We start from the raw sequence: 21,556 nt of genomic DNA, 5'->3' as shown, positions 1-21,556 counted from the left end.
AATTCTTACATTTCTAACAGATTTCGAATGGCCTTAGAAAAAGGGAGTGAAATCTTGAAAAAAAACTGTGAAGGTACGTGCGACAACCTTGCAGCAAGGGCTTCGGAAACCCGGTATCGATCAATCATCCGTGCAGGGCATTCAAACGGCACGAAGCAATGAACACATATAGAATTAGTCGCACATCCCGAACTCAAGTGGCTTGAGTAGGAGGAGTTTATGTATTCTTAATCGCACTCCGGTCCCCGTTTCGGGAGGGAAACAGTTTTAATCACCATCGGAGCGGGACTACGGCGGACGGACAAGGAAAAAAGGAAAGTACTCCGAGGGGGCAGCTGGTTCCGTACGGTTTTTCACCCACCACTGTTTCGAGTTGTGATTGGATGCGATAAAAATAATTTTATGTTTTATTTTGCCTTCCCTTGCCTCGCACCGCTTCTTGATTGTTCCAGGATCTGTTGTTCTGGACCAAAGGAGATGCTGTCGGAGAACGGTTTCCCACGCAAAGGAGAAACGATGTAACACACCTGCGCGTGGTGTAAGTCGGGTCCTGGCACCAAGGGATTTAGTGTTTGTCGTTTCCAGTTGGAGATTCTAGTTTGGATTTTCTTTGACATGTGTACTCATTATGAAGAAAAAAATCTAACTGAAGCTGGTATAAAACTACTGTTCGACTCAAAACGTAAAATTTTATCACGAAAAACGCTTTTTGAATATTTCAATCGAATAAATCAAGACCACTGTGGAAAATTTTTGAATAGGAATACAAAGATGGCGGCTGGGAAATGTCACATACCTAACTGGAATAAAAATGAAACCAGCATGCTTTTTGCTTTAAAAATACCTCTTACTCTTCGTTATACGAAGCTGGTTGTCAATTAAAAAAAAAAGCAAAACTAACCTGAGTAGATGAAAGTCACATCCATTCGCTCGTTGGATAGTCGCTTTTGTATGTGTGCGGTGTTTAGATTATAGTAGTTATAGTAGTTTTTCATTTTAATTCTCCGGTAACTAAAGACTGTCCCAGAAAGTATGGACCGCTGCCATTTCGCAATGGTTCAGTATCTGTCAATTTTTATGGCTGCATTTCGTTGTTTACACTCTTCTCTGACCATTTATGCAGTTGTTTATTCGTTTTCATTAGTTTGTTTCGAAATGCGTGGACTTTCAGCAGAACAACGTCGAAAAATCGTGTACAAATGGTGCACAGAACGCGGACTGTCACTGAGAAAGACAGCAAAAATGGAAGGAGTAAGTGAAAAAGCCGTACGAAATGCAATCAGGAAGTTCGGTGAGGATAACACGTTTGAGGATAAACCGAAAAAAGATCGAAAAAAAGGTCCTGCTAACCCTCAGTTGGATAAACGTATACTGAAGGCGTTCGAGCAAAAGAAGGAGGTTTCAGTACGGGATGTGGCCAAAAAAGTGGGCACTTCGAAGTCAAATGTTCTTCGTGCTAAAGAACGTTTGAATCTTCGAACCTATGAGAAGCAGAAACAACCAAAACGTACTCCGAAACAAGAAGCATCGATCAGGCCGAGGATTCGAAAGCTGTACAATACGATTCTTGCTGGAAATTTGAACTGCATAATCATGGACGACGAAACCTACGTGAAACTCGATTACAAATCCTAGCCGGGACCACAATTTTATACGGTGCGAGAAGGGCAAGTGTTAAACCAGCCCGAGACATCGATTGAAGTCGAAAAATTTGGTAAGAAAGCTATGGTCTGGCAAGCAATTTGTAGCTGCGGTAAGATTTCGATGAGTGGTGATGGAACTGCTTCAATGAACAGCGAAATATACATCAAGGAATGTTTACAAAAACGACTTCTACCCATGATTCGAAACCACAAGGATCCTGTTGTCTTCTGGGCAGATCTTGCTTCTTGCCACTACTCGAAATCAACGGTAGAATGGTATACTACCAAAAATGTCACCTTCGTCCCAAAAGACATGAATCCACCAAATTGCCCACAACTTCGACCAATTGAGGAATTTTGAGCATTAACGAAGGCACATCTTAGGAAACATGTCTCGGCAGCCGAAACCATTCAGCAGTTCGGAAAATATTGGAGAAAAGTGTCAAAACTTGTCGCCAAGAAGTCTGTACGGAATTTAATGGGGAACGTTCGCAAGAAGGTGCGCCAGCTAGTCTACAATGGCTAAGTAGCAAATGTTGAGAATGATATTCTGTTGTTGTAGTCTAATATTATCAGTATATCGAATAAAATTTGAATATCTAACACTTGTGAATTATTTACAGCGAAATCAAAGTGCGTCCATACTTTCTGGTACAGTCTTTATTCCATTCCATTCATGAATAATAGAAACGCAGTCGACGATTTTTTGTGAGAGGGCAAACTACCTACTTGGACCAAGAATATGTATTCTGCCGGGCCTGCACACGAGTAGTATTGTTTCCATGGAAACAAACGCGTTCATACACATTCGAGTAATAACCAAACTGACTGTTTCGAATAGATACAGATTAGGATGTTATCAAGAAAGTAGGATGATTGAATCACGATGTGGTTTCCTACGAGTGCTATTATCGTTTCGAAGACAAAATTTGCCATTGCACGAAGCCGACTATCCACAAGGCGCTGATTATACCGGAGTTCCTTTACGATCACAAGATCGGAACTATGCTCGTGTTGAACGGAATGTGTTTTTCGCGAGGAAGTTTCACAATCACAATCTGCAAATATACCCATTGATAACGGATAATGAGGACTTTTATTCATAATACTTTTAGATGATAACATTGAATACTTTCGTTCAAAAATTTACCAAACTTTTTACAACCGGTAATTTACATTTAGAATTGCTATTTCTCGAGCATACCACTTTTGTAGCAGAATAATTTAACCGTTTTCAAATTTCCGTGACAGGGGAAAAAAGCTAGTTCCGAAACAATGTACAACTAATTGCAATACGACATTCAAACTAACACTAACAAACAAAATAAGCTTAATATTTACAATCAAGATGGTGCGGAATCCATAATCATTTCTTTGTATGCTGTAGTTTCATCGTGGTCGTGTCGATATACTTGGAGGTGTACGACAGTAGCATGTGCCGCTGTTTGATATGCTTCGCCCGAATATGAGCGGAGAAAATCTCCTTGGTGTAGTTTCCGGGGAACCATCCGACCGCCCCGTCCCGAATGCGTTCTCCTTCGTACCAACCTAAGAGGGGGGATTTTTGTTTTTCAAATTAAAATGAAATGCATTTAGGATTTGACGTACCGTCAGCCATCTTCCGATGCACGTTGACAACGTCTTTGATGTCCAGGTCAAGCTCATCCGGCTGTAGTGCTTCGTACGGATGGACGGCTATCACCTGGGGGCAGTCCCACTGTTCGTAGATTTTTTCATCCGGATTCTCCGATGCCAGTGGTTCGGTAACCTTCAGCCAACGTTCCCGTTCCGTTTCCGAGGGGCAGCTTAGGATCTGTAGAATGGTTGATCACATTTTTATTACTATTCTCAATTAAATCGAAATACGAACCATTTCAGCAGTCTTTCCTTCGTGATTTTCCAGTAAAGTCATTATGATGAGATGCTTGCCAATTGCCTGCATCTCTTTGGTCGGCAGTTGGGGAACGACATCACCGGAGTTGACCGTTAGCAGGGCACGGGGGCAATAGTCCGTGACTAGATATGTTTCGTCCCTGGAATGAATGAATCGTTAGTTACAGGATGTTGTTTTTCTGTTTTGAAACTTCTTACCCTTTCTTTTTGGTCAACACGAGCAAATCGGTGAACAGGAACGCATAGATGTTACACTTGCTGAACTTTTTACCGAAGGTCAACTTGGCATCATCGCCCCGCCAGAGGAGGTGCACCAGTTCGCCACGTTTCTCCAACTTGCGCATAACGCTTCCGGGAGGACCGATACCGCACGGTACAATTGCCAGCGGTCTGATGTGGGTCGGAAACTCGATATTCCGCGAAATCGTCTCCATTTCGTGCATCTGTTCGCTCCGATGGGCCGCGTCGTTGCACTGTGTCAGGATTCGATTGATCAACACGAAGGTTTTCTCCCAGCTTTCGAACTCGTCGTCATCGCACTTGATCCGTTGCAGGACGGCATCCAGCAGCAGTCGCATCCGGGTTATCCTTTGCATGGGAAGCATCAGGAAAGAGGACAAACTCAGCCCACAGCAGACCGGATCGGATTCCAGTTCGACCAAGGTTTTGGTGAATTCACTTTTCGTGGCTTTCAGATTCTTTAGGGTTCGATCGATTTTGGCCTGATGCTCGCAGTAGTTCACGTACACGTGGAAGTGCTTCTCGGCGTGCTTGAAAATGCTGTGACTCAATCCGAGCAGCATGATGTTGTCTTGCCAGCAATTCTCCAGATCGCACAGCAATCGATCGGAGCACTCCTGGACCGGTATGATGTTGGAGAACAGGGTTTTCCGTTCGGACGAGGTCAGTATTTTCACGTCCCGAAACGCCGGATGGTTGATGAAGTGGGACTTGAGCAGATTCAACGATTTCAGGTAGGACGCCTCCGATGTTAGAATCTCGAACTTGGCCTCCTGGAGGCGCTTCTCGTTCGCTGTGAGAGTCACTGGAAGAAAAAAAAAAGAGTGGTTATTAGTTTTAGCCTTTGGAAATGGGTTTGACTGAACAGAGAAATAACAGATTAACAATTCCGAGTTTTACGAAAGGGTTCTTCTATCCGAGGAAATTGTTTTGCCAATTAAACTATATTTCATGTCAAACACGGACGGAATTGTGTTGTATTGAAAATCACTGGATTTTTTCGGGTACGTCATATATTAGAATCACATCGCTCGAACCGGATATATTTCTAAATTAGATTGGCATTGCTAGCTTTCAAATAAGCCGAAAAAGCTCGTAAACCGATGAAAAGTGTGCGGTTAGTCGGTTACGTCACTTATGCGATTATATCTTCAGAAACGGAAATGACAACTAACTTTTAAACTTTCTAACTTCGTCCAAATTCCCATAGAAGCTTTCAAACGAGCCTAAGCCTGTGGAAATCTACTCGGCCATCTTCGAAAAAAATTCTATTTTCGGTTGTAGTTTTCTTGTTTATCAATTTTCGAAAAAAATGATGTGGAGTTCATTTGAAACCATCGTTTGGCGTTTTAAAAGTTATACGACTTTTTCGATTTTTTGTAAGGCAATTTGAACACTAATTTAAAAGAGTTAAAAAACTAACATCCTTTCAGATTTCTTTATTTTACGAACTTCCAGAACAATTAAAAAAAAATTAAAACTTCCAGAAACTGTACAAGATTAGTTTTTATCGGTTGACTAGTTTTTGACGAAACTTATATTGAAAACCTCAGTTCAGTAAAATTGTGCGCAAAATTTAGCTCAATAAATCGAGTTCACAAAAAAGCTAGACCAAAACAGGTAATTTTTTGAGAGCCACCCTACTTTTACTCCGAAAAGTTGATGTAACTCAAAGATAGTTTCTTCAGCAAAGTTGCTCAAACTAAAATTTACTACAACTTTGCTGTGAAGAACAATAGTTTTTAAATTAAATTAAGAAAGTTAAAATTCAGATTCAAATCCAAATATGAACCACCCTAATGATCTTTTGCATCCAAAGATTCGCCAGTTGATGATGACATTTCGACATTTTTTTTCGATTTACATTACTCTGTTTGATAACTGTCCAATATTTTTCAATTCGACGGGATTGGTAGCAGTTGAGTGGATCGAGTGAGTCCTTTTCGAAGAAATCCACCCTGTTGTAGCATTTCTTCTCTGCAGTGACAGCATGCCAAATCAGGCCAAAGTTGCATTGTCGACTGCAATGTGCACGCTTCTGAATGGTTTCAAAACCTTCACTTGTTGTTGCAGTCCCAAGGGACAAACACGACAACCACAGTGGAATCGAAATAGTATCAGGTGAAATACGTGATAAAATGAGAAATTGGTCCCTACAGCCCACTAGTGGACATTAGCTCATTTTTAGTGAGTAAAAAAAATCAAATCATGTCTTTTTCCTAATTCAATCCATACAAAATACGGAAAGAACATTCAGATGCAGGTTCAGAATTCAGAATTCCCGGATCAGAATTTAGTTTCAGACCCAAAATTTCTTCAGGAATTCAGACCCAGAATCTAGATCTGTGATCAGAATTTATGTCCAAAACTGAAGTCCAGGTCCACGCTAAGAATTCAGGTCACGAAAATCTATGAATTCCTGTCAGAAGTTCAAGTCTAGAACCCAGGTTCAAAATTCAGGCCCAGAATTCGAATCTCAGTCCATGTTCTGAAACTAGGTGCAGTATTCAGGTAAAGAATCAAGGTTCAGAACCTAGTTTCAGATTCTAAGACTCTGTCAGGAGTTTAGCTCCTGAATCCAGATCCGGGATCAGAATTCTAACCCAGAATCAAAGTCCAAGTCCAGGTTGAGAAATAATTCTCAGAATACAGATGCAGAATCCTGGTTCAGGTAAAAACTCTCTGTCGAGAATTTTGTTCCATAATCCAGGTCTAGACTAAGCATTCTGGTCCAAAATCGAAATTTAGGTTCGGAATTCAGATTCTGCACTCAGATCCCAAATTCATGTTCAGTAGTTAAGTCAAGTTACACCATTCAGGTCCAGGTTCTGAATCCAAGCAAAGAATCTTGGTTCCAGAATGCAGGCACAGAACTCAGATCCAGAATTAAAGTTCTTAATCATGCTACAAAATTTGGGCCATAATCCAAGCCCAAGTTCTGTTTATGAATCGAGATTCAGGTTCAAGATCCAAAACCAGGATCAGATTCGTGGTTCACAATTCCGGTGCATGTCCAGGATCTCTGTCAAATTATCAAAGTAAAACACCTTGTTTAGAACCCAGGTCCAGAATCCTGATCCAGATTTAGGCTCAAAATCTTTGTCAGCAGATCAAGTTAAAAAAAATAGATTCAAGTCTAGAATCCGAATCCATACTCAGAATCCAAGTGCAAATTTAGGTGCTTCAGGTTCATATTTTTTTCCGTCAGAATCCTGGCTAGGTTTAGAATCTCTGTCAATAATTCAGGTTCAAGTTTAGCACTGATGAATCCTAGAGAACTCAGGTCCAGAATCCAGTTCAAATTCACAGTTCAAGGGTTTACAGTTTAGATTCAGAAAACAGAGCTCTTGTCCAGAATTCAAGTCCAAGTTCATGTTTCGAATTCAGGTTCACGATCTCGGTCCAGGTCTAGAATCCAGATTCATGTTCCGAATCCATGTACTGAATTCTGCTTCAAGTTCCGAATCCACATCCGGATGAAGAATCTCAGTCAAGAATCCAGGTTCAGATTCAGTATTTTGATCTAGAAAACGTCCACAGACAGATCCAGTGTTCAGGACTGAAATACAGATCTAGATATCGCTTAATTATTACTGAGTGAGAGGACTTGTGAGATTTTCTAACATTCATAGGACCAAATACTAACAAAAGTAATACATCATCAAAACTTAAATTTTGTCTTTTGTCAATTAAACTGTGTGACCTCAAATAAACTGTTCGATTTCAAATGTGTTCGTTTTTGTCTCTTACACATTTAAAACCAAAACCATAAATGACTCGAAAAGTTACTTTTGGGCGAGCAACTGAAAAATAATCTACAGTGTTGTCCACATGCACCACAATAAATCAATAAATGGAATAAAATGCAGATCTTTTCTCTATTATCCAACAAAAAACACAGACTGACTGAAATTATGACTGGTCAAATGAAAATAATGTAATTCAAAAACTATAATCACAAGCTCTCAGAAACAGTTACAAATCGAATCATTCTGGGGAATCGTTCTGCCAACTGAACTACTGTGGTCGTGATCATACACAACTCAGAAGACTTCCCGGTAGAAAAGAACTTGGTATTTGATCTGACTGTGCACGGCCGGTGTGGTTCATATTTTAGTCGATCCACTGTGGTAGAATTCCGTATACAGAAACTTATCGTACATTTGTCATCTCTCTTTAATTTATCGGTTATTCAATGTTTGATCGATAGGATCTTGAATTGACAGTTTCTACCGCGTAAGATTGGGAAGAAAATTATTTTTTGTACTATTTCTATCGATTTTATATTTAAATCTGGAGTTAACGGCAAAATGATGATTCGATTGCCGGAGAATTTTAATTTTTATTTGCTTGATGGGCATTAACACGAATAATATATTCAAATTGGACATTCGACCAGAAAAGTTTGGGAGCTACTGACATAAAGTATAACATACTTGTTTCTCACTGAAGTTATTCCTCTCTTCTTTAATGGAATTTGGATATTCGATCAAATTTAAAAAAGCAACAAATTACATAACCCATCAGATCCAATGGGAAATCAGCTCCCACAATCCAAGAGCTAAAAGTCTTCACCAAATTAACAGATATCCATTGGGTGAATTAGTTAGATACATGCAGTCGTAATGAAGTGCCAATAATCTATCTATCTATCTATCCTATGTATATAAAAATGCAGAGGTCATTCTTTGCGACCGCATCACGTAAGAACGAATGGACGGATTTAAATAATCCTTTTTTTTGTTTGATCAGCTTCTATCCCCACCTGGTGCATACATAAGAGCAAACTCAGCAGCTAGAAGTTCTATATGGAAGATCTATAATAGAGCAGCAACGAGAACAAACGTATCCCCAGCAATGCTACGATGCCGTTCTATTTTTCGTATATTTGAAACACGAGAAAAACACTGCTGGGGCTGCCTGTTTTCCTTGTTATAAAATCCAGATTTAAATTTTGTAACTGACATAAATTATGCATCTAGAACTAAAACACTACTGAATATGCCTTAAAAAAAATAGGGAAATTTACTGGAAAAGTGTGGAAAATACATATGGTTGTTTAGTATTGAAAGTTGAATTTTCCGTTGAAATTGTTGCCCATGCTAGCTAGACCGTCGATTATGCATAAAGAGTTGCATAAGTGTTTGGCCGTCAAAGAAAAGAAAAGTATACTAGATCGTTGAAAAAATCGTTTGGCGCGCAACGAGCATTTTTGTTTGTGGAGATTTCACATGCATACTTGATCCATGTGATTCGTCATTCAGAGCTACGTGCTTAGTTAGGTATTAAAATTATTGCTTGCCAAATGACAATGGCAAAATGCTTATGAATGTTCTAGAAATACCCCTGTTGGCAGGAGGAAAAGTTCTGATATCGTTTACCAGTTGATGAATTGTGTTCAATGGAGTCAGATGGATAGTATTGGTTGAATGAATAAATAATAAGATTGCACTGTAGAAGCACTAAGATCAAACTAGGATATTTTCCTTGCATTTTGCTTTCGAATGATTTAGATTATACTAAGCGCAAATAATAAGTGACAATTAGATATCAATGCTCAAGATGATTACCATAATGGATTGAGACTGCCATTTTATATTTCATTTTCTGTAAAGAATGTTCAAATTGGTAAGATCAAAATCAAATTAAAATTTAAGCAACCGAAAGTTCCACAGTGCCAGAAAAGTATCACTTCATTAGAGCTGTAAAGTACGCGTGGTACTTTTTGGCAACTTTAACGTACAGAACAAGTTCTGAGAAAAAGTTTCTCTCTGCATAAAAGCTGAGCAAAGAACTGTTTCAAAATTTGTTCTGCTGCATTCGGTGGTTCATTCAAGCATTGATAATGCCTTAAAAATGAACTGTTCAGAATGCTTTTTGGGCGAAACGAAGTTCGACGGGTCAGCTAGTATGGTATAATCAAGCACGTCACGTTCAAGACAGTGTTTTGAAAGTGCGGATGTATTATTGCATGCACTTCCGTAAAATGGTAAAATCGAAGCCGAAGTTGTAGGAAATCGATAGGGTACGCCAAAAAGTTATAAACTGAAAAACGTTGAATGCTTTTTCCGAGAATCAGAAAATTTTCGAAAGTCCCAACCAAGATTTTCATGTCAATCGGACCACAAACAAAAGAGAAAACTATCCACGAATAAGTAACGTTGCTTTTGACGAATTTCGTGCCAACTCGACAAAATGTGGGCAGCACCCTCTCAGATTCGAATGAAACTTTCCGAACACGTAGACTTTGTCACAAAAAGCCACTTTGCATACTTTGTTTTTCTAAAATTGATCGAGACTGTCTTTTGTAAAGGACAAATTTTTTTTCTCATAGTTATAGTGGAAATACGACAAGTCCCTCAAAAAAACATATTCAGTCAATTTTTTGAGTAAAAATACTGGACAAAGTTCTTATTGAGTCATACACTGAAAAAAAAAAGACTGAAAGTTTTAAATCGATTTATAAAAAAAAATTTGTTTTGATTCTGATAAAATTTTGTCCTGAGGTAGGTGATTATGTTCATACAGTACAGGATGGGCACTTTTAATGATAAATAGTTTTTCTAACAAAAAATTATTTCCAGTCCAAATTTTTTTTATCCAGTGTCTTAATAACGAAAACTAAGCTTAACTGAAAGTCATTATCATCTAAGATCAGTGTTGATTTCTTTTGAATAGGGCTAAACTTCTTTTTTACATACTCTTTCCAAAAAAATATAGTCGAAAAAAGACAAATTCTACAAAAAATTGTTGTACTATATCACTAAAAATCGATTTTAAAAATTTGAGGTCAAATTACACACAACACAATTCTTTACTTGAATGAAATTTTTCCAAAATTGGTAATTATTTCCCTGTCAACCTTCCATACGTTGCAAGATGAGCATTTCAAGGGAAAAAATGTTCCTTACAATTTTTTTTCTTATCCAGCACTGATACTTTTCGCTTATATCGGGAAAATAACAATACAGTAATTTTCTCACGAATTGAGTTTCATTGGAATTTTGGATGATAATGACTTTATCAGTTAAGTTTAGTTTTCGATAAAAAGACACTGGATAAAAAATTCAGTTTGAATAAGAAATAGATTTGTTAGAAAAACTTTTTGTCCATAAAAGAGTCCATCTTGCAATGTATGAACGGTTGGTAAAGAATATAATCACCTATTTTGGGACAAAATTTGATCAAAATGAAAATTGGTTTTTTTAGTTTTCTTTACGTTTCGTCTTAGACTCGTCAGTGCAGAGCAGTTCAAATTGAACTGCTTATTGCAAACTTAAACAGTTCAACTTGAACCGCTAAGCAGACGTAAAGTTAATGCTATTTGCAAAACACTTATATATTTGGTACCGAAGTACCACGTCTTTCCTGACGTGCCGAACGAAAACGTTGTTTTCGGCTTATTCTGGCCGATGCAGGTATGGTCATTTAGGGGTTAACCTATGTTTGTGCTTAGGGCACATAACCGTTTTTACCTTTCTTTACGTTTCGTCTTAGACTCGTCAGTGCAGAGCAGTTCAGCAGTTTTTTTATGCTAATTTAACAGGGTAAATAATTTTTTTAATTTTTCAAGTCAATGTTTTTCAATATAGGGCTTTTTTCCAGTCTAGATCAACTGTGGAAAAACAAAACATGCAAAGTGGCTTTTTGTGATAAAGTCTACAGGTCCAAAAAGTTTCATTAAAATCTGAGAGACTACGATTTGGCGCGAAGTTCGTCTTTCGCATTTGTGAAAAAAAAAATGTGTAGGTGAAATTATGGTTTTAAACATGGTCGCAGTGATACAAGCGGAACATTTTGACCTACCTGATGCAGTGAGTCCGATAAATATTAAGCAAGTCTTGAAAACCGTGATGGATGATCGCAAAATACACGTTCGTGAGATTGCGGAGATGGTTAGCACATCAACTGGAGGTGCTTTCACGGTTTTATATGAAAATCTGGGGATGAGGTCTGTTCCAAATGCCTTCCCAATCGAAAAAAAACAACAACGCATCTTAGATTCAGAGAGCTATTTAGTATTGTTTAGTCGCATAAGCAGAATTCCATGTATGTGGCAGCAGACGAAACATGGATCCACATGGATTTTACTTCAAGGTCGAAGGTTAACAGAGTATTGTCCAGCTTGGAAAAGTCATGCCGTCAGTATTTTGGAATGGCCGAGGTATAATTTACATCCAGTCAAAGAATCTGCTTCCTCACCCACCATATTCTTCAGATCTAGCTCCCAGCGACTGATAGATCCCTGCTGATCTTTAAAAAATGCTTCAGGGAAAAAGATTTGGTTCGAATGAGGAAGTTACCGTTGCATCTGAAGTCTATGCAGAGGCTAAGAACAAATCATTCTATACGTATGACATCGAAAGGTTAGGAAAGCATATGGTACAGTCATTTAGGGGTTACCCTTAGGGCACTAGAGCACATAATCGTATTTACTTTTTGTCGTGAATACGACTTACTTTACTATGGGGCGCCTTTTCAAAATTTACCCTCTGGGAGAGTGATAAGTTTTTGATCGTGAATATCTCTTGTTATACATAACGCAACAACATATTTTTTCCTCCATGCTATCAGAAATATAATCAGGAATTTGTGATTAAATTGTCAACAGTGTAAAATAACCATACATAACTCAAAATCTATGTTTTCTCAAACTTTTGGAAACAACTAGGAAAACTCATCACGTTTGCGTGCCTTTTTCGCATCAGGACGACGGTTTTGAGGTAGTCAGGCACATATCAGTTCCGATGTTCTACTGGCCGAGTGTAATAGGTAAATCTTAACCGAGAATTGCTCATTTTTCTAGTACGTTAGATTAACTGGATATCGTGCAGAGGTTCTTGCACCAACATCAGTAATAATGAGGTGGTAAAAACCTCAAATGCTCAGGTGGAATCAATGTAGCTCTTCTTCGCATTCGGATGTCGTGGCTAGCAGTCAACCAGCAGTAACAGAGAACTGAATTTTTAGTTAAATTCAAGAACTAATCTCAGAAACTAGATTCTTGTCCACCTGAATTCTGAAGTTAATTTTAAGTTCATATTTCTATTTAAAAATTTAGTTCCAGATTACAGGTTCAGAATTTAAAACTATGACTCTAAAACTGAATCCTATTTCTGGATTTGGAAAATGGTTTCAAATTTAGTTCCTTATTCAGGGACTCGAATCCAGAGATATGATTTAGGATTTTTCAGAATTCATGAACAAAATTCAGGATATGAATTTTAGATCTGGATTATGAAATTAAATATTAGGTCTGAACACCGAACCTTGATTTAAAAACTGAATTGAAAATTGCTAAAAATAACTTCAGTTCCTTACTTCTAGAACTAAATTTATGACCTGAGTTTTTGATCTAGATTCCGAAAGCGGTTTTTTAGAACCACTAAAATTTTTCCAAAGGATTTTGAGAAGTTTATTTCTACTAGTATCCAAATCTACAAAACTGTATTTGTTTCATGTTATTTAATTGTATGGTAGAATATGTTACACAATCTAATACGAATAATGATCTTTATCCAGAAGTGAGAAAGAAACATGACTTTTTTCTTCGTATTCACGTCCTCCAGTTATGTCTGTGACATTACCACCCGCTTTTTTACGTTTCGTCTAAGATGAAACGCTAAGAAAATTAAATACGTATATAGAAATTTGGAACGGATTTAATTGGTAGATGCCGGAAAGCAATGTTTGAAATCATTTTAATATCCAAGAAGGTGACATCCGATATATTGGGATTTCTTGGAAGCCGTTACAATATGAGGAGGATTTTCGAAACAAGTTCGACGATTGTATGGTGAGAAACGATATTTGAGGTGAGATGATTTCCGGTTAATCGAAACCTATTCTTTGAAAATTTTTATTGCATGGGAGTTTTCGGAACGGATTTAGTTAGTAGGTGCCTGGAAACGTTTTAGATGGTTTCGTAAAACCAAGAGTAATGCTTCCTGTCTACCGATATTATTTGAAATAATAAAACTACGACTGTTTTTGCAACGGATCAAACCAGTCAAACTGAAGTATAATTTTCCGTTGAGTACTGGTCTGTTTCAAGAATATTCATACTGTAATGGTTTTAGTGGAATATAAATAAATTAGAAAGCAGATCTACATCAAACAGCGTTTTTCGGTATCTGCTCATCAAATCCGTTTCGAAATTTCCCATGGAGTAAGCGTTTTCAAGAATTATCAACGATGTTGGGTTTCGAAATGACCTCAAATAACGTTTCCCGACATTTAATAATCAAATCTGGCTTTGAAGGAATATTGGCAAACCGGAAGTCGTCATCTTGGATTCTAAATCTAGTTTGTTTTCCGGCGTTTCTTTAATGTTTTTTTCTTTTTCGCAAAATATTCTAAATTTCACCGCACTATACGCGAAACGATGACCGGCTGAAAGTTTCGCTCTGGAACTTTCAACAAGTTGTTTGTACTTACACAAAATCTGCGAATTGATCACTTCCGGTATCTCACACCACAGTGTCCGCAGTTTGCCCACGTTCGGTTCGATCAGTTCGAACGCACTCGGTCGCAGTTTCCGCAGTCCAATTTCTTCATCGGCGAAACCGACGACGTGTTCGCCATCCTTGCTGTGATTCGAGATCTTCTCGTACCCATCGTCGTACAGTTCGGTTGTGCCGGCAATTTCGGCGTCGATGTCCCGGGTCAGGGATTCCAGCTTGGCGGCGTTGTAAATCTGATACAGCGGTTCATTGACGAACATACTGTGCGAATGGTCATCCCCGGGACCTCCTTCGCCACCCGTCGAAACTCCCGAACTTTCGCTGGAACTAAAAATCAAATTAATTCTTCATGCTCGATCATTTCGGTTAACTAACAACTGAACCTACCTGGCAACCGAAGCCCCACTCGTCTGGTAGAGGCCAACTTCGGCGTACCACGACGTTGTGCTGCGCTCCTTATTCTTGAGCTCACAGTCCAGCGAAGCCTGTTTGAGACTTTCGGATTTGAATACACCACATTCGGCATACCACGAGGTCGCACCAAGCTTCCGATTTTTGAGATACTTTCTATCGGAAGCCGGTGCATTGGCCGGTGGTGGCGGAGGAGGGTTGGTCGGTCGACTAGCAGGACTTCCATTTGCCGACTTGCGTCGATCCGAATCCGGATTTTTGTGGTTCACTTTGGGAGGTGAAAGCACCACCGTTGGGTCTTTCTCGCCCGTCGTTGAAACATTCAGATTGGACGATGAACTGTTCGGTTCGCTGCCGTTGAAAATACCGGAGTCCACGTCCAACGAATCCGTCACGTAGAACGTACTGCGAGATCCGTTGAACGAACTGCCAATGTTCAGACTAGAGTCCGACTGAAGACTTTTGCGCAGTTTCGAGCGCAGTGATTTGCCACTTTTGGACTTTTTGCGAAATGTCGAGACATTGCTCGAGTCGCTGTTGCTAATACTGGCTATGATGGATTTGTCGGCTTGCTCGGAGCCGGGACTAGATGCGAGGGCCGAGCTGTTCGGTGAGGGTGAGTTTGGTGATACCGGACTGTGAAAATCGGTATTTTCGTAATCGTCCGATGGTTTCGATCCCAGCTGTAGCGGCAGTTTGAAAGATTTCGATTTCGTTTTGGGTAATTTTGGCAGTGGTGTATTTTCGTAGTTCGTAGTCGATTCATCCGTTCCGGTTGGTGAGGTTAGACCTTCACCGATGAAGATTTTAGCTGCTTTGGAAGAACTGGATCTTTTCTTAGACAATTTATTCAGTCCCTTGGTGATTTCCGACTTGGACAGCGTTCCCAAGCTTTTGATCTTCTGCATAAGCGCGTACACTTGCCCGCTGGATGTCGGTGGTTCCGGTAGTTTGACATTGCTGATATCCACTCCGCTGTCGTTTTTACGGTGATGATCTTCGTCACTATCGTTGTCGCTGTCGAACGAATCGAACTCGTCGTCGTTGCTGAGGAAGTTACTGTCATCTGGCAGCGGATGTCGACCGGAGTGAAAGCTGCTACCGGTCGGTTCGAACGAATCTCCAGCAGGAGGTGGCGGTGGAGCACGCCGGTGACGCTGGTTGAAGCTACCGGATCCGACCGATGGGGTACTGTTACGGGATTGACCGCGAGAGTCTAGCGATTCGTAAACGTGGTCGGAATCGTCTGGAACGAGAGAGAAAAGAAATTTTCGATTAGACAGTTTTAAAACTAATAATGGAGTGTCAAGAACAATTGAAAGAACCAACATTTGAATGTTCAAACCAGTTTAAAGTATGAAATTTAATTATAATCAAGTAAATTTTTTTCATAAAATAAATTTTGATGTCAATTACATTAAAACATCTTGTTACTATCATCAAAACAACCATGTCATTCGTTTCAGTGTATGACTGAGGAAAACAGTTTCATCGCCTACTGCGTTTCGAAGCAGTTGCAAATTATTTTTTGAAAATGTAGAAGTACTGTAAAACCGACGACACGACCTGCCACTTGTCTATTAAAACTGTATCACAAATTTAACTACCCCTCAGTAACTGGTAATGTCAAAACAAAATCGCTTAAAAAATTGTTGAAACTGGCAACAAATACCTAAAATTGATGATTTCAAATAACAGTTACCAATGTTATTATGTTAAACATAAAAATAGTCTGAAAATTTTTTTTGGAGATGACAATAAATCTCGACGTTTTATGGAATTCTAAGACTTTTGGCATCAAAAATTTTTATTCGATTTCGATAATTTCATGTGCCAAGTGGACTGAGAAGGCTTTTTGCCTTTCTCTATAGAAAGGTATTAGAATTGCTGGAAAAACCGACTTTTGAACGGAGCCTCGGAGACCCATAGTGTTATATACCATTCGACTCAGTTCGTCGAGATCGGAAAATGTCTGTGTGTGTGTGTGTGTGTGTGTGTGTGTGTGTGTGTGTGTGTGTGTGTGTGTGTGTGTGTGTGTGTGTGTGTGTGTGTGTATGTGTGTGCACTTTTAGAACATATTTGAACGCGCTCAATTTTCTCAGAGATGGCTGAACCGATTTTAACAAACTTGGGCTCGTTTGAAAGCTACTGTCGGGCCATTGATCAAGTTCGAAGATCAAATGGCTGTGACTTTTTGTTCCAGATATATGATGGTATATATGACGTAACCGACAAAACACGTTGATTTTTACCGGTCTTATATATAAGGGGTGCCAAAATTTTGGGATCACCTCTATTTTTGTTAAGCTCTAGTGCTCAAAAGTTTAAGCACCTTGAAAAAAGCCTTCATGCTAAATTTGAGCTAAATCGGACATGCGTAAGGGGTGCTGCCCGGTGGTAAAGGTTTGACAATTTTCGATCTTGAAAAAGCATCAAAAAAAGGGGAAAGTCTCAAAAAGTCGATATTTTCAAAAAAAAATTTTTTTCGAGAAGACAACAAATCTCGACGTTTCATGCAATTCTAAGCCTTTTGGTATCAAAAATTTTTTTTCGATTTCGAAAATTTCATGTACTCCCCCCTATGGTGATTTTTCAAGATATATGAAAATTCCACAAAGTGGACTAATGAGGCTTTTTTTAGATTAGCATCACTGTTCTCATACAAATGGGCAACGCAAATGTCAAGCACTAGTTTGGAAAAATGATGCTGACTGTGTGACATAAACACTGAAGCATGCTTTTGCGAACTACTCGAAACAATCTGAATCAATTGGTCAATGGGTTTTTCTGGTTCGGGTTGGGAAGAAAAATTATTCTCAGATCGTATTCTTCGGGTCGGGTACGGGCAAAAGCTTTATTCTTTCGATTGGTAACGGGTCGGATTCAAGTTCAAGAAAGTGCCCACCCGACCATCTCTAATTTGCACCTGATTAGACGTCAATAAACACTTATTAACATGTTGGTCAGCAGGAATGCGATCGCTACAATGCTTTTTTGGGCTGTTTTTAACCTGCACTTACGATATAATTAATCTTTAGCAATCGTCAAAATTAAACGAACGACTCTGCAAATTGTTTGTTTATTTATATTGCGGCTCCTTAGCAACTACACTGAAATAAAAATCTTTTTTATATTCATTAGATTCGTCAAATGAATCCTATGCATCGTATAACTCATTGAAGCCATATGGAAATTTATATTTTTTATCAACACTGTACATGAAGTCTAAATTAGTGTAATAATAATGAATTGATAAGAATATCACATACAATTCATATGAAAACTCGATAGAACTTATCCCAATTCATAATGTATGTGGTGAGTTTTCGATATTCATCAGCTGCTTCAGGCAGTTCAACTGGGATTTCTGCATTATAAAGCAATTCATAATCGCAGACACGTGAGCTATTTCAACTCCCATTAAGGATATATTTACGAATCATGAAATAATAAGGTATGTTTCATTTTTTTCATTACTGGCTAGTAAAATGATTTATTTTTTTATTTAATAGCTTTGGGGTCACACTTCTTTACCGTTAATATTTGAAAGTGCTTCCAGGGATTCACCAGTAGTAAAGCTCGAATCCTGAAAGAACAGCGCGATAACAGAAAATCACCGATATATGTAAGTGTAAAAACGAAATTATTATGAAATGATCAAAATATATAACAAATTTTTATAATAATGCAGCTATCTTTTATTGCAGCTTTTGATTCCTCTTGATATAATAAGCCCATTGTTTTTAACAATATTGCATATTCGCATCACTTGTTTAAGTCAATAGTAATCATTTGATCTATATATTACTGGTATATGGAACTATAATGGCCTGCATTAAAGGCTATTTATAAATGTTATGCAACAAGCCATGTTTTACATGAATCTATCTATATAAATTCTGATTGCATAGAATATGCACTTTATAAATTGTCCCAATATATGTTGTGTGATTATCTAATAGTTGTTATAGGGGGTGCTAATAAATTTTATTGAGTCTGGAAATTCCATTCGCTATATGAAATTCTTATGAAAATAACTTCAAGAAAAGTTTCATGTTTTATATGATTATCTTATATGTTTGACATGATATTGATACACCATGTAATTTTCATTGGAATTTCCAATAGTGCAAATATATTAGAATATCATATAATGTGAAAATGAGAATTTAGCTCAGTGTAGTTCGTAGCAACTAAACAGTGTTGCTCGAACAATAATGTTTTCATCTTTAGCGACATTTTTCAAGCCGATTTTCCTTCAGAGTACCTGTCGTGTCGTCGGTAAAACCGTCTTTTAATTGGATCTTCGGAGACTTTCAATGTCTTGTGCCAGTTCTTCGACGAGATCGGTAGAAAAAAGTTGGTATGTTTGTGTACTTTCCTGCGCTTTTGCTATCCGACAAAGCCAATTTCTATCTGTTTGCTCAATTTTATCTACGATAGTTGAACCAAGTTTCGGCAATCTTTGGAAGCTACACAAGGCTTAATCGACGACACGACCAGGCACTCCGAAGGAAAATCAGATTCAATAGTGTCCGTGAGCGATTTACTATAGTTTCGATTAGCGACTATAGCGATTCAATATAGCAACCCCTTGTTAATGATCAAAATTAAATCCTTAAGCAATACTGTCCTGAGTGCTACAAAATAGTTACCAAGGTAAGCTAGAAATATAAAGCTTTATTGCGAAAAAGTGCTTACAGATGTATTATTCAAAGTATTGTCCGTCGCTAGCGACAACTTTATCCCATCTATCTTTCGGATCCCGGCTCGAAAAAAGGTGTCCTCTTTTGACGCTATCCATGAAGCAATCCCTTTTTTCAACTCTTCGAAGGATTGAAAATGTTGATCTGCCAGGCCGTGCGCTATCGAACGGAATAGGTGGAAGTCAGAAGGGGCGACATCTGGGGAATACGGCGTGTGGGGCAAGACTTCCCATTTCAGCGTTTCCAGGTACTTTTTGACCACTTTTGCGACGTGAGGACGAGCATTGTCGTGTTGGAGGATGACTTTGTCACGTCGCTCTTGATACTGTGGCCGCTTTTCTTTTAGCGCGCGACTAAGGCGCATCAGTTGCGTTCGGTAGCGATATCCTGTGATGGTTTCACCCGGTTTTAAGAGTTCGTAGTAAATCACATCGAGCTGATCCCACCAAATACAAATCATAACCTTGGCGCCGTGAATATTCGGTTTTGCCTTCGACGAAGTAGCATGCCCGGGCTTTCCCCATGATTTTCTGCGTTGAGGATTACCGTATTGAACCCACTTTTCATCACCGGTTACGATTCGATGTAAAAACCCCTTACGATTTTGTCTTTGAAGCAGTTGCTCACATGCACTCGATGTCCCACGGTTTCAACTCGTACGGCACCCGGTTTCCTTCTTTCTGAATCATGCCCAGGGGCTTGAGACGTTTTGAAATGGCTTGCTGACTCACTCCCAACGATTCGGCAAGCTCTTCTTGGGTTTGGCACGAATATTCATCAAGCAATGCTTCTAGTTGTTTATCTTTGAAGGTTTTTTCTCTTCCACCACCAGGTGGTTTGTCTTCGACATCGAAATCACCATTTTTAAAACGCTGAAACCACTCCCGACACGTTCTTTTACTCAGAGCAGCATCACCGTAAGTTTCTGAGAGCATTCGATGCGCTTCAGCTGAATGTTTTTTTTTTCGAATTGTAACAGAAAAGTAAAACTTCCCGCAAATGGCGAGAATTGGGCACATAAACAGATATTTTCGAGCGTGAATAATACAAAAACAAGAACAATTGTCACTGAAACGGCGATGACAATTCGTTAGGCACTGTACACACTCACTTTAAAGGCATTATCATCTATGTATTTTGACCAGCCTCAGCCGGTACAGCCACCTATCGGAAAACGGCGGAAGCAAAGTTGTACACCTGATACTTCCAGAGCCGGTATTCAGGAACCAGCATAACCCAAAACGATTCGTTTGGCAATATGATTACACAGGAGGATATTGAATTACATGAAATATTGCATTACATGAAATTTTCGAAATACAGAAAATTGTTGGCATCCTGGGAATCTTTGAAATATTGGAAATTATTAAAATATTGGGAATTATTAAAATATTGGGAATTATTAAAATATTGGGAACACAAGAATTCTGAGAATACTTGGATGAATGCATAGAGTGCTGGTTTTACAAACCAGTAGTCGTATGTTCGAGCCCCAACCTGGAAGGATTCTTTTTGTCAATAGAATCGTAGTACTAGCCATCCAATGATTCTGTACGCTAAAAATCGACTGCGAAGTCTGTTGAAACAGAAGGCCAATTCTCCACAAAAGGAATGTAATGCAAGTGTTTTGTTTTGAGAATACTTGGAATACTGATAGTTTTGGGAATACTGGGAATAAATGAATTACTCAAAATACTGGGAACATGATGAATTCTTGGAGTACTGGGGATTTCGAGAATACTGAGAATAAGTGTATTACTAGGAGCACTGTAAATTCGAGGAATTGGGGTAGTTATAATAACACTAGGGATTACTTGGAAATACTTGAAATGATGGAAATTTTAAATTCAAAATAAACTCTTGAGCTACTTAAGTATTTTTTCGGTATATTTGAGAAATTGGAAATGCTTCAAACATTGGGTATTCTTGAAATATTTCCTGAAACATTTGAAATTTTTGAAACTCAGGGAATTTTTAAAATGCAGGAAGTTTACAAAAAAACTGAGAAATATTGGAGCACAATGAATTTTTTTCAGTACTCGGATTTATTTGAATATTTGAGAATTCTAGGAATGCGATTATTGGGAATGTTTGGATTTTTTGCAATGCTTGGAATACTGAGAATTGTTGGAAAACAAGATACTATTGAAATGCTGGAACTTCTTGAAATACTTGAAATTTTCGGAATGTTGAGAATTTT

At 38.6% G+C, this 21,556-nt stretch overlaps 1 protein-coding gene across 2 annotated transcripts in view; it reads right to left on the bottom strand.

Moving 5' to 3' along the window:
* Positions 1 to 2,720: 2,720 nt before the first annotated feature.
* LOC131438610 (uncharacterized) overlaps positions 2,721 to 21,556 on the bottom strand; it is a 225,143-nt gene continuing 206,307 nt past the window's right edge. For both annotated transcript variants that reach the window (XM_058608737.1, XM_058608738.1), the window contains 6 exons: positions 14,627 to 15,896; positions 14,214 to 14,566; positions 3,735 to 4,581; positions 3,514 to 3,676; positions 3,252 to 3,456; positions 2,721 to 3,191 (listed from right to left, as the gene is read on the bottom strand). In XM_058608737.1, coding sequence (XP_058464720.1) covers positions 3,010 to 3,191; positions 3,252 to 3,456; positions 3,514 to 3,676; positions 3,735 to 4,581; positions 14,214 to 14,566; positions 14,627 to 15,896 — 3,020 coding nt within the window. In that variant the 3' untranslated portion in view covers positions 2,721 to 3,009. The remainder of the gene's footprint in view (positions 3,192 to 3,251; positions 3,457 to 3,513; positions 3,677 to 3,734; positions 4,582 to 14,213; positions 14,567 to 14,626; positions 15,897 to 21,556) is intronic.

This window comes from Malaya genurostris, chromosome 3, assembly GCF_030247185.1.
Source record: "Malaya genurostris strain Urasoe2022 chromosome 3, Malgen_1.1, whole genome shotgun sequence".
NCBI classification, from domain to species: Eukaryota; Metazoa; Arthropoda; class Insecta; order Diptera; family Culicidae; genus Malaya; species Malaya genurostris.
This window is presented reverse-complemented; position numbering and strand designations above follow the sequence as displayed.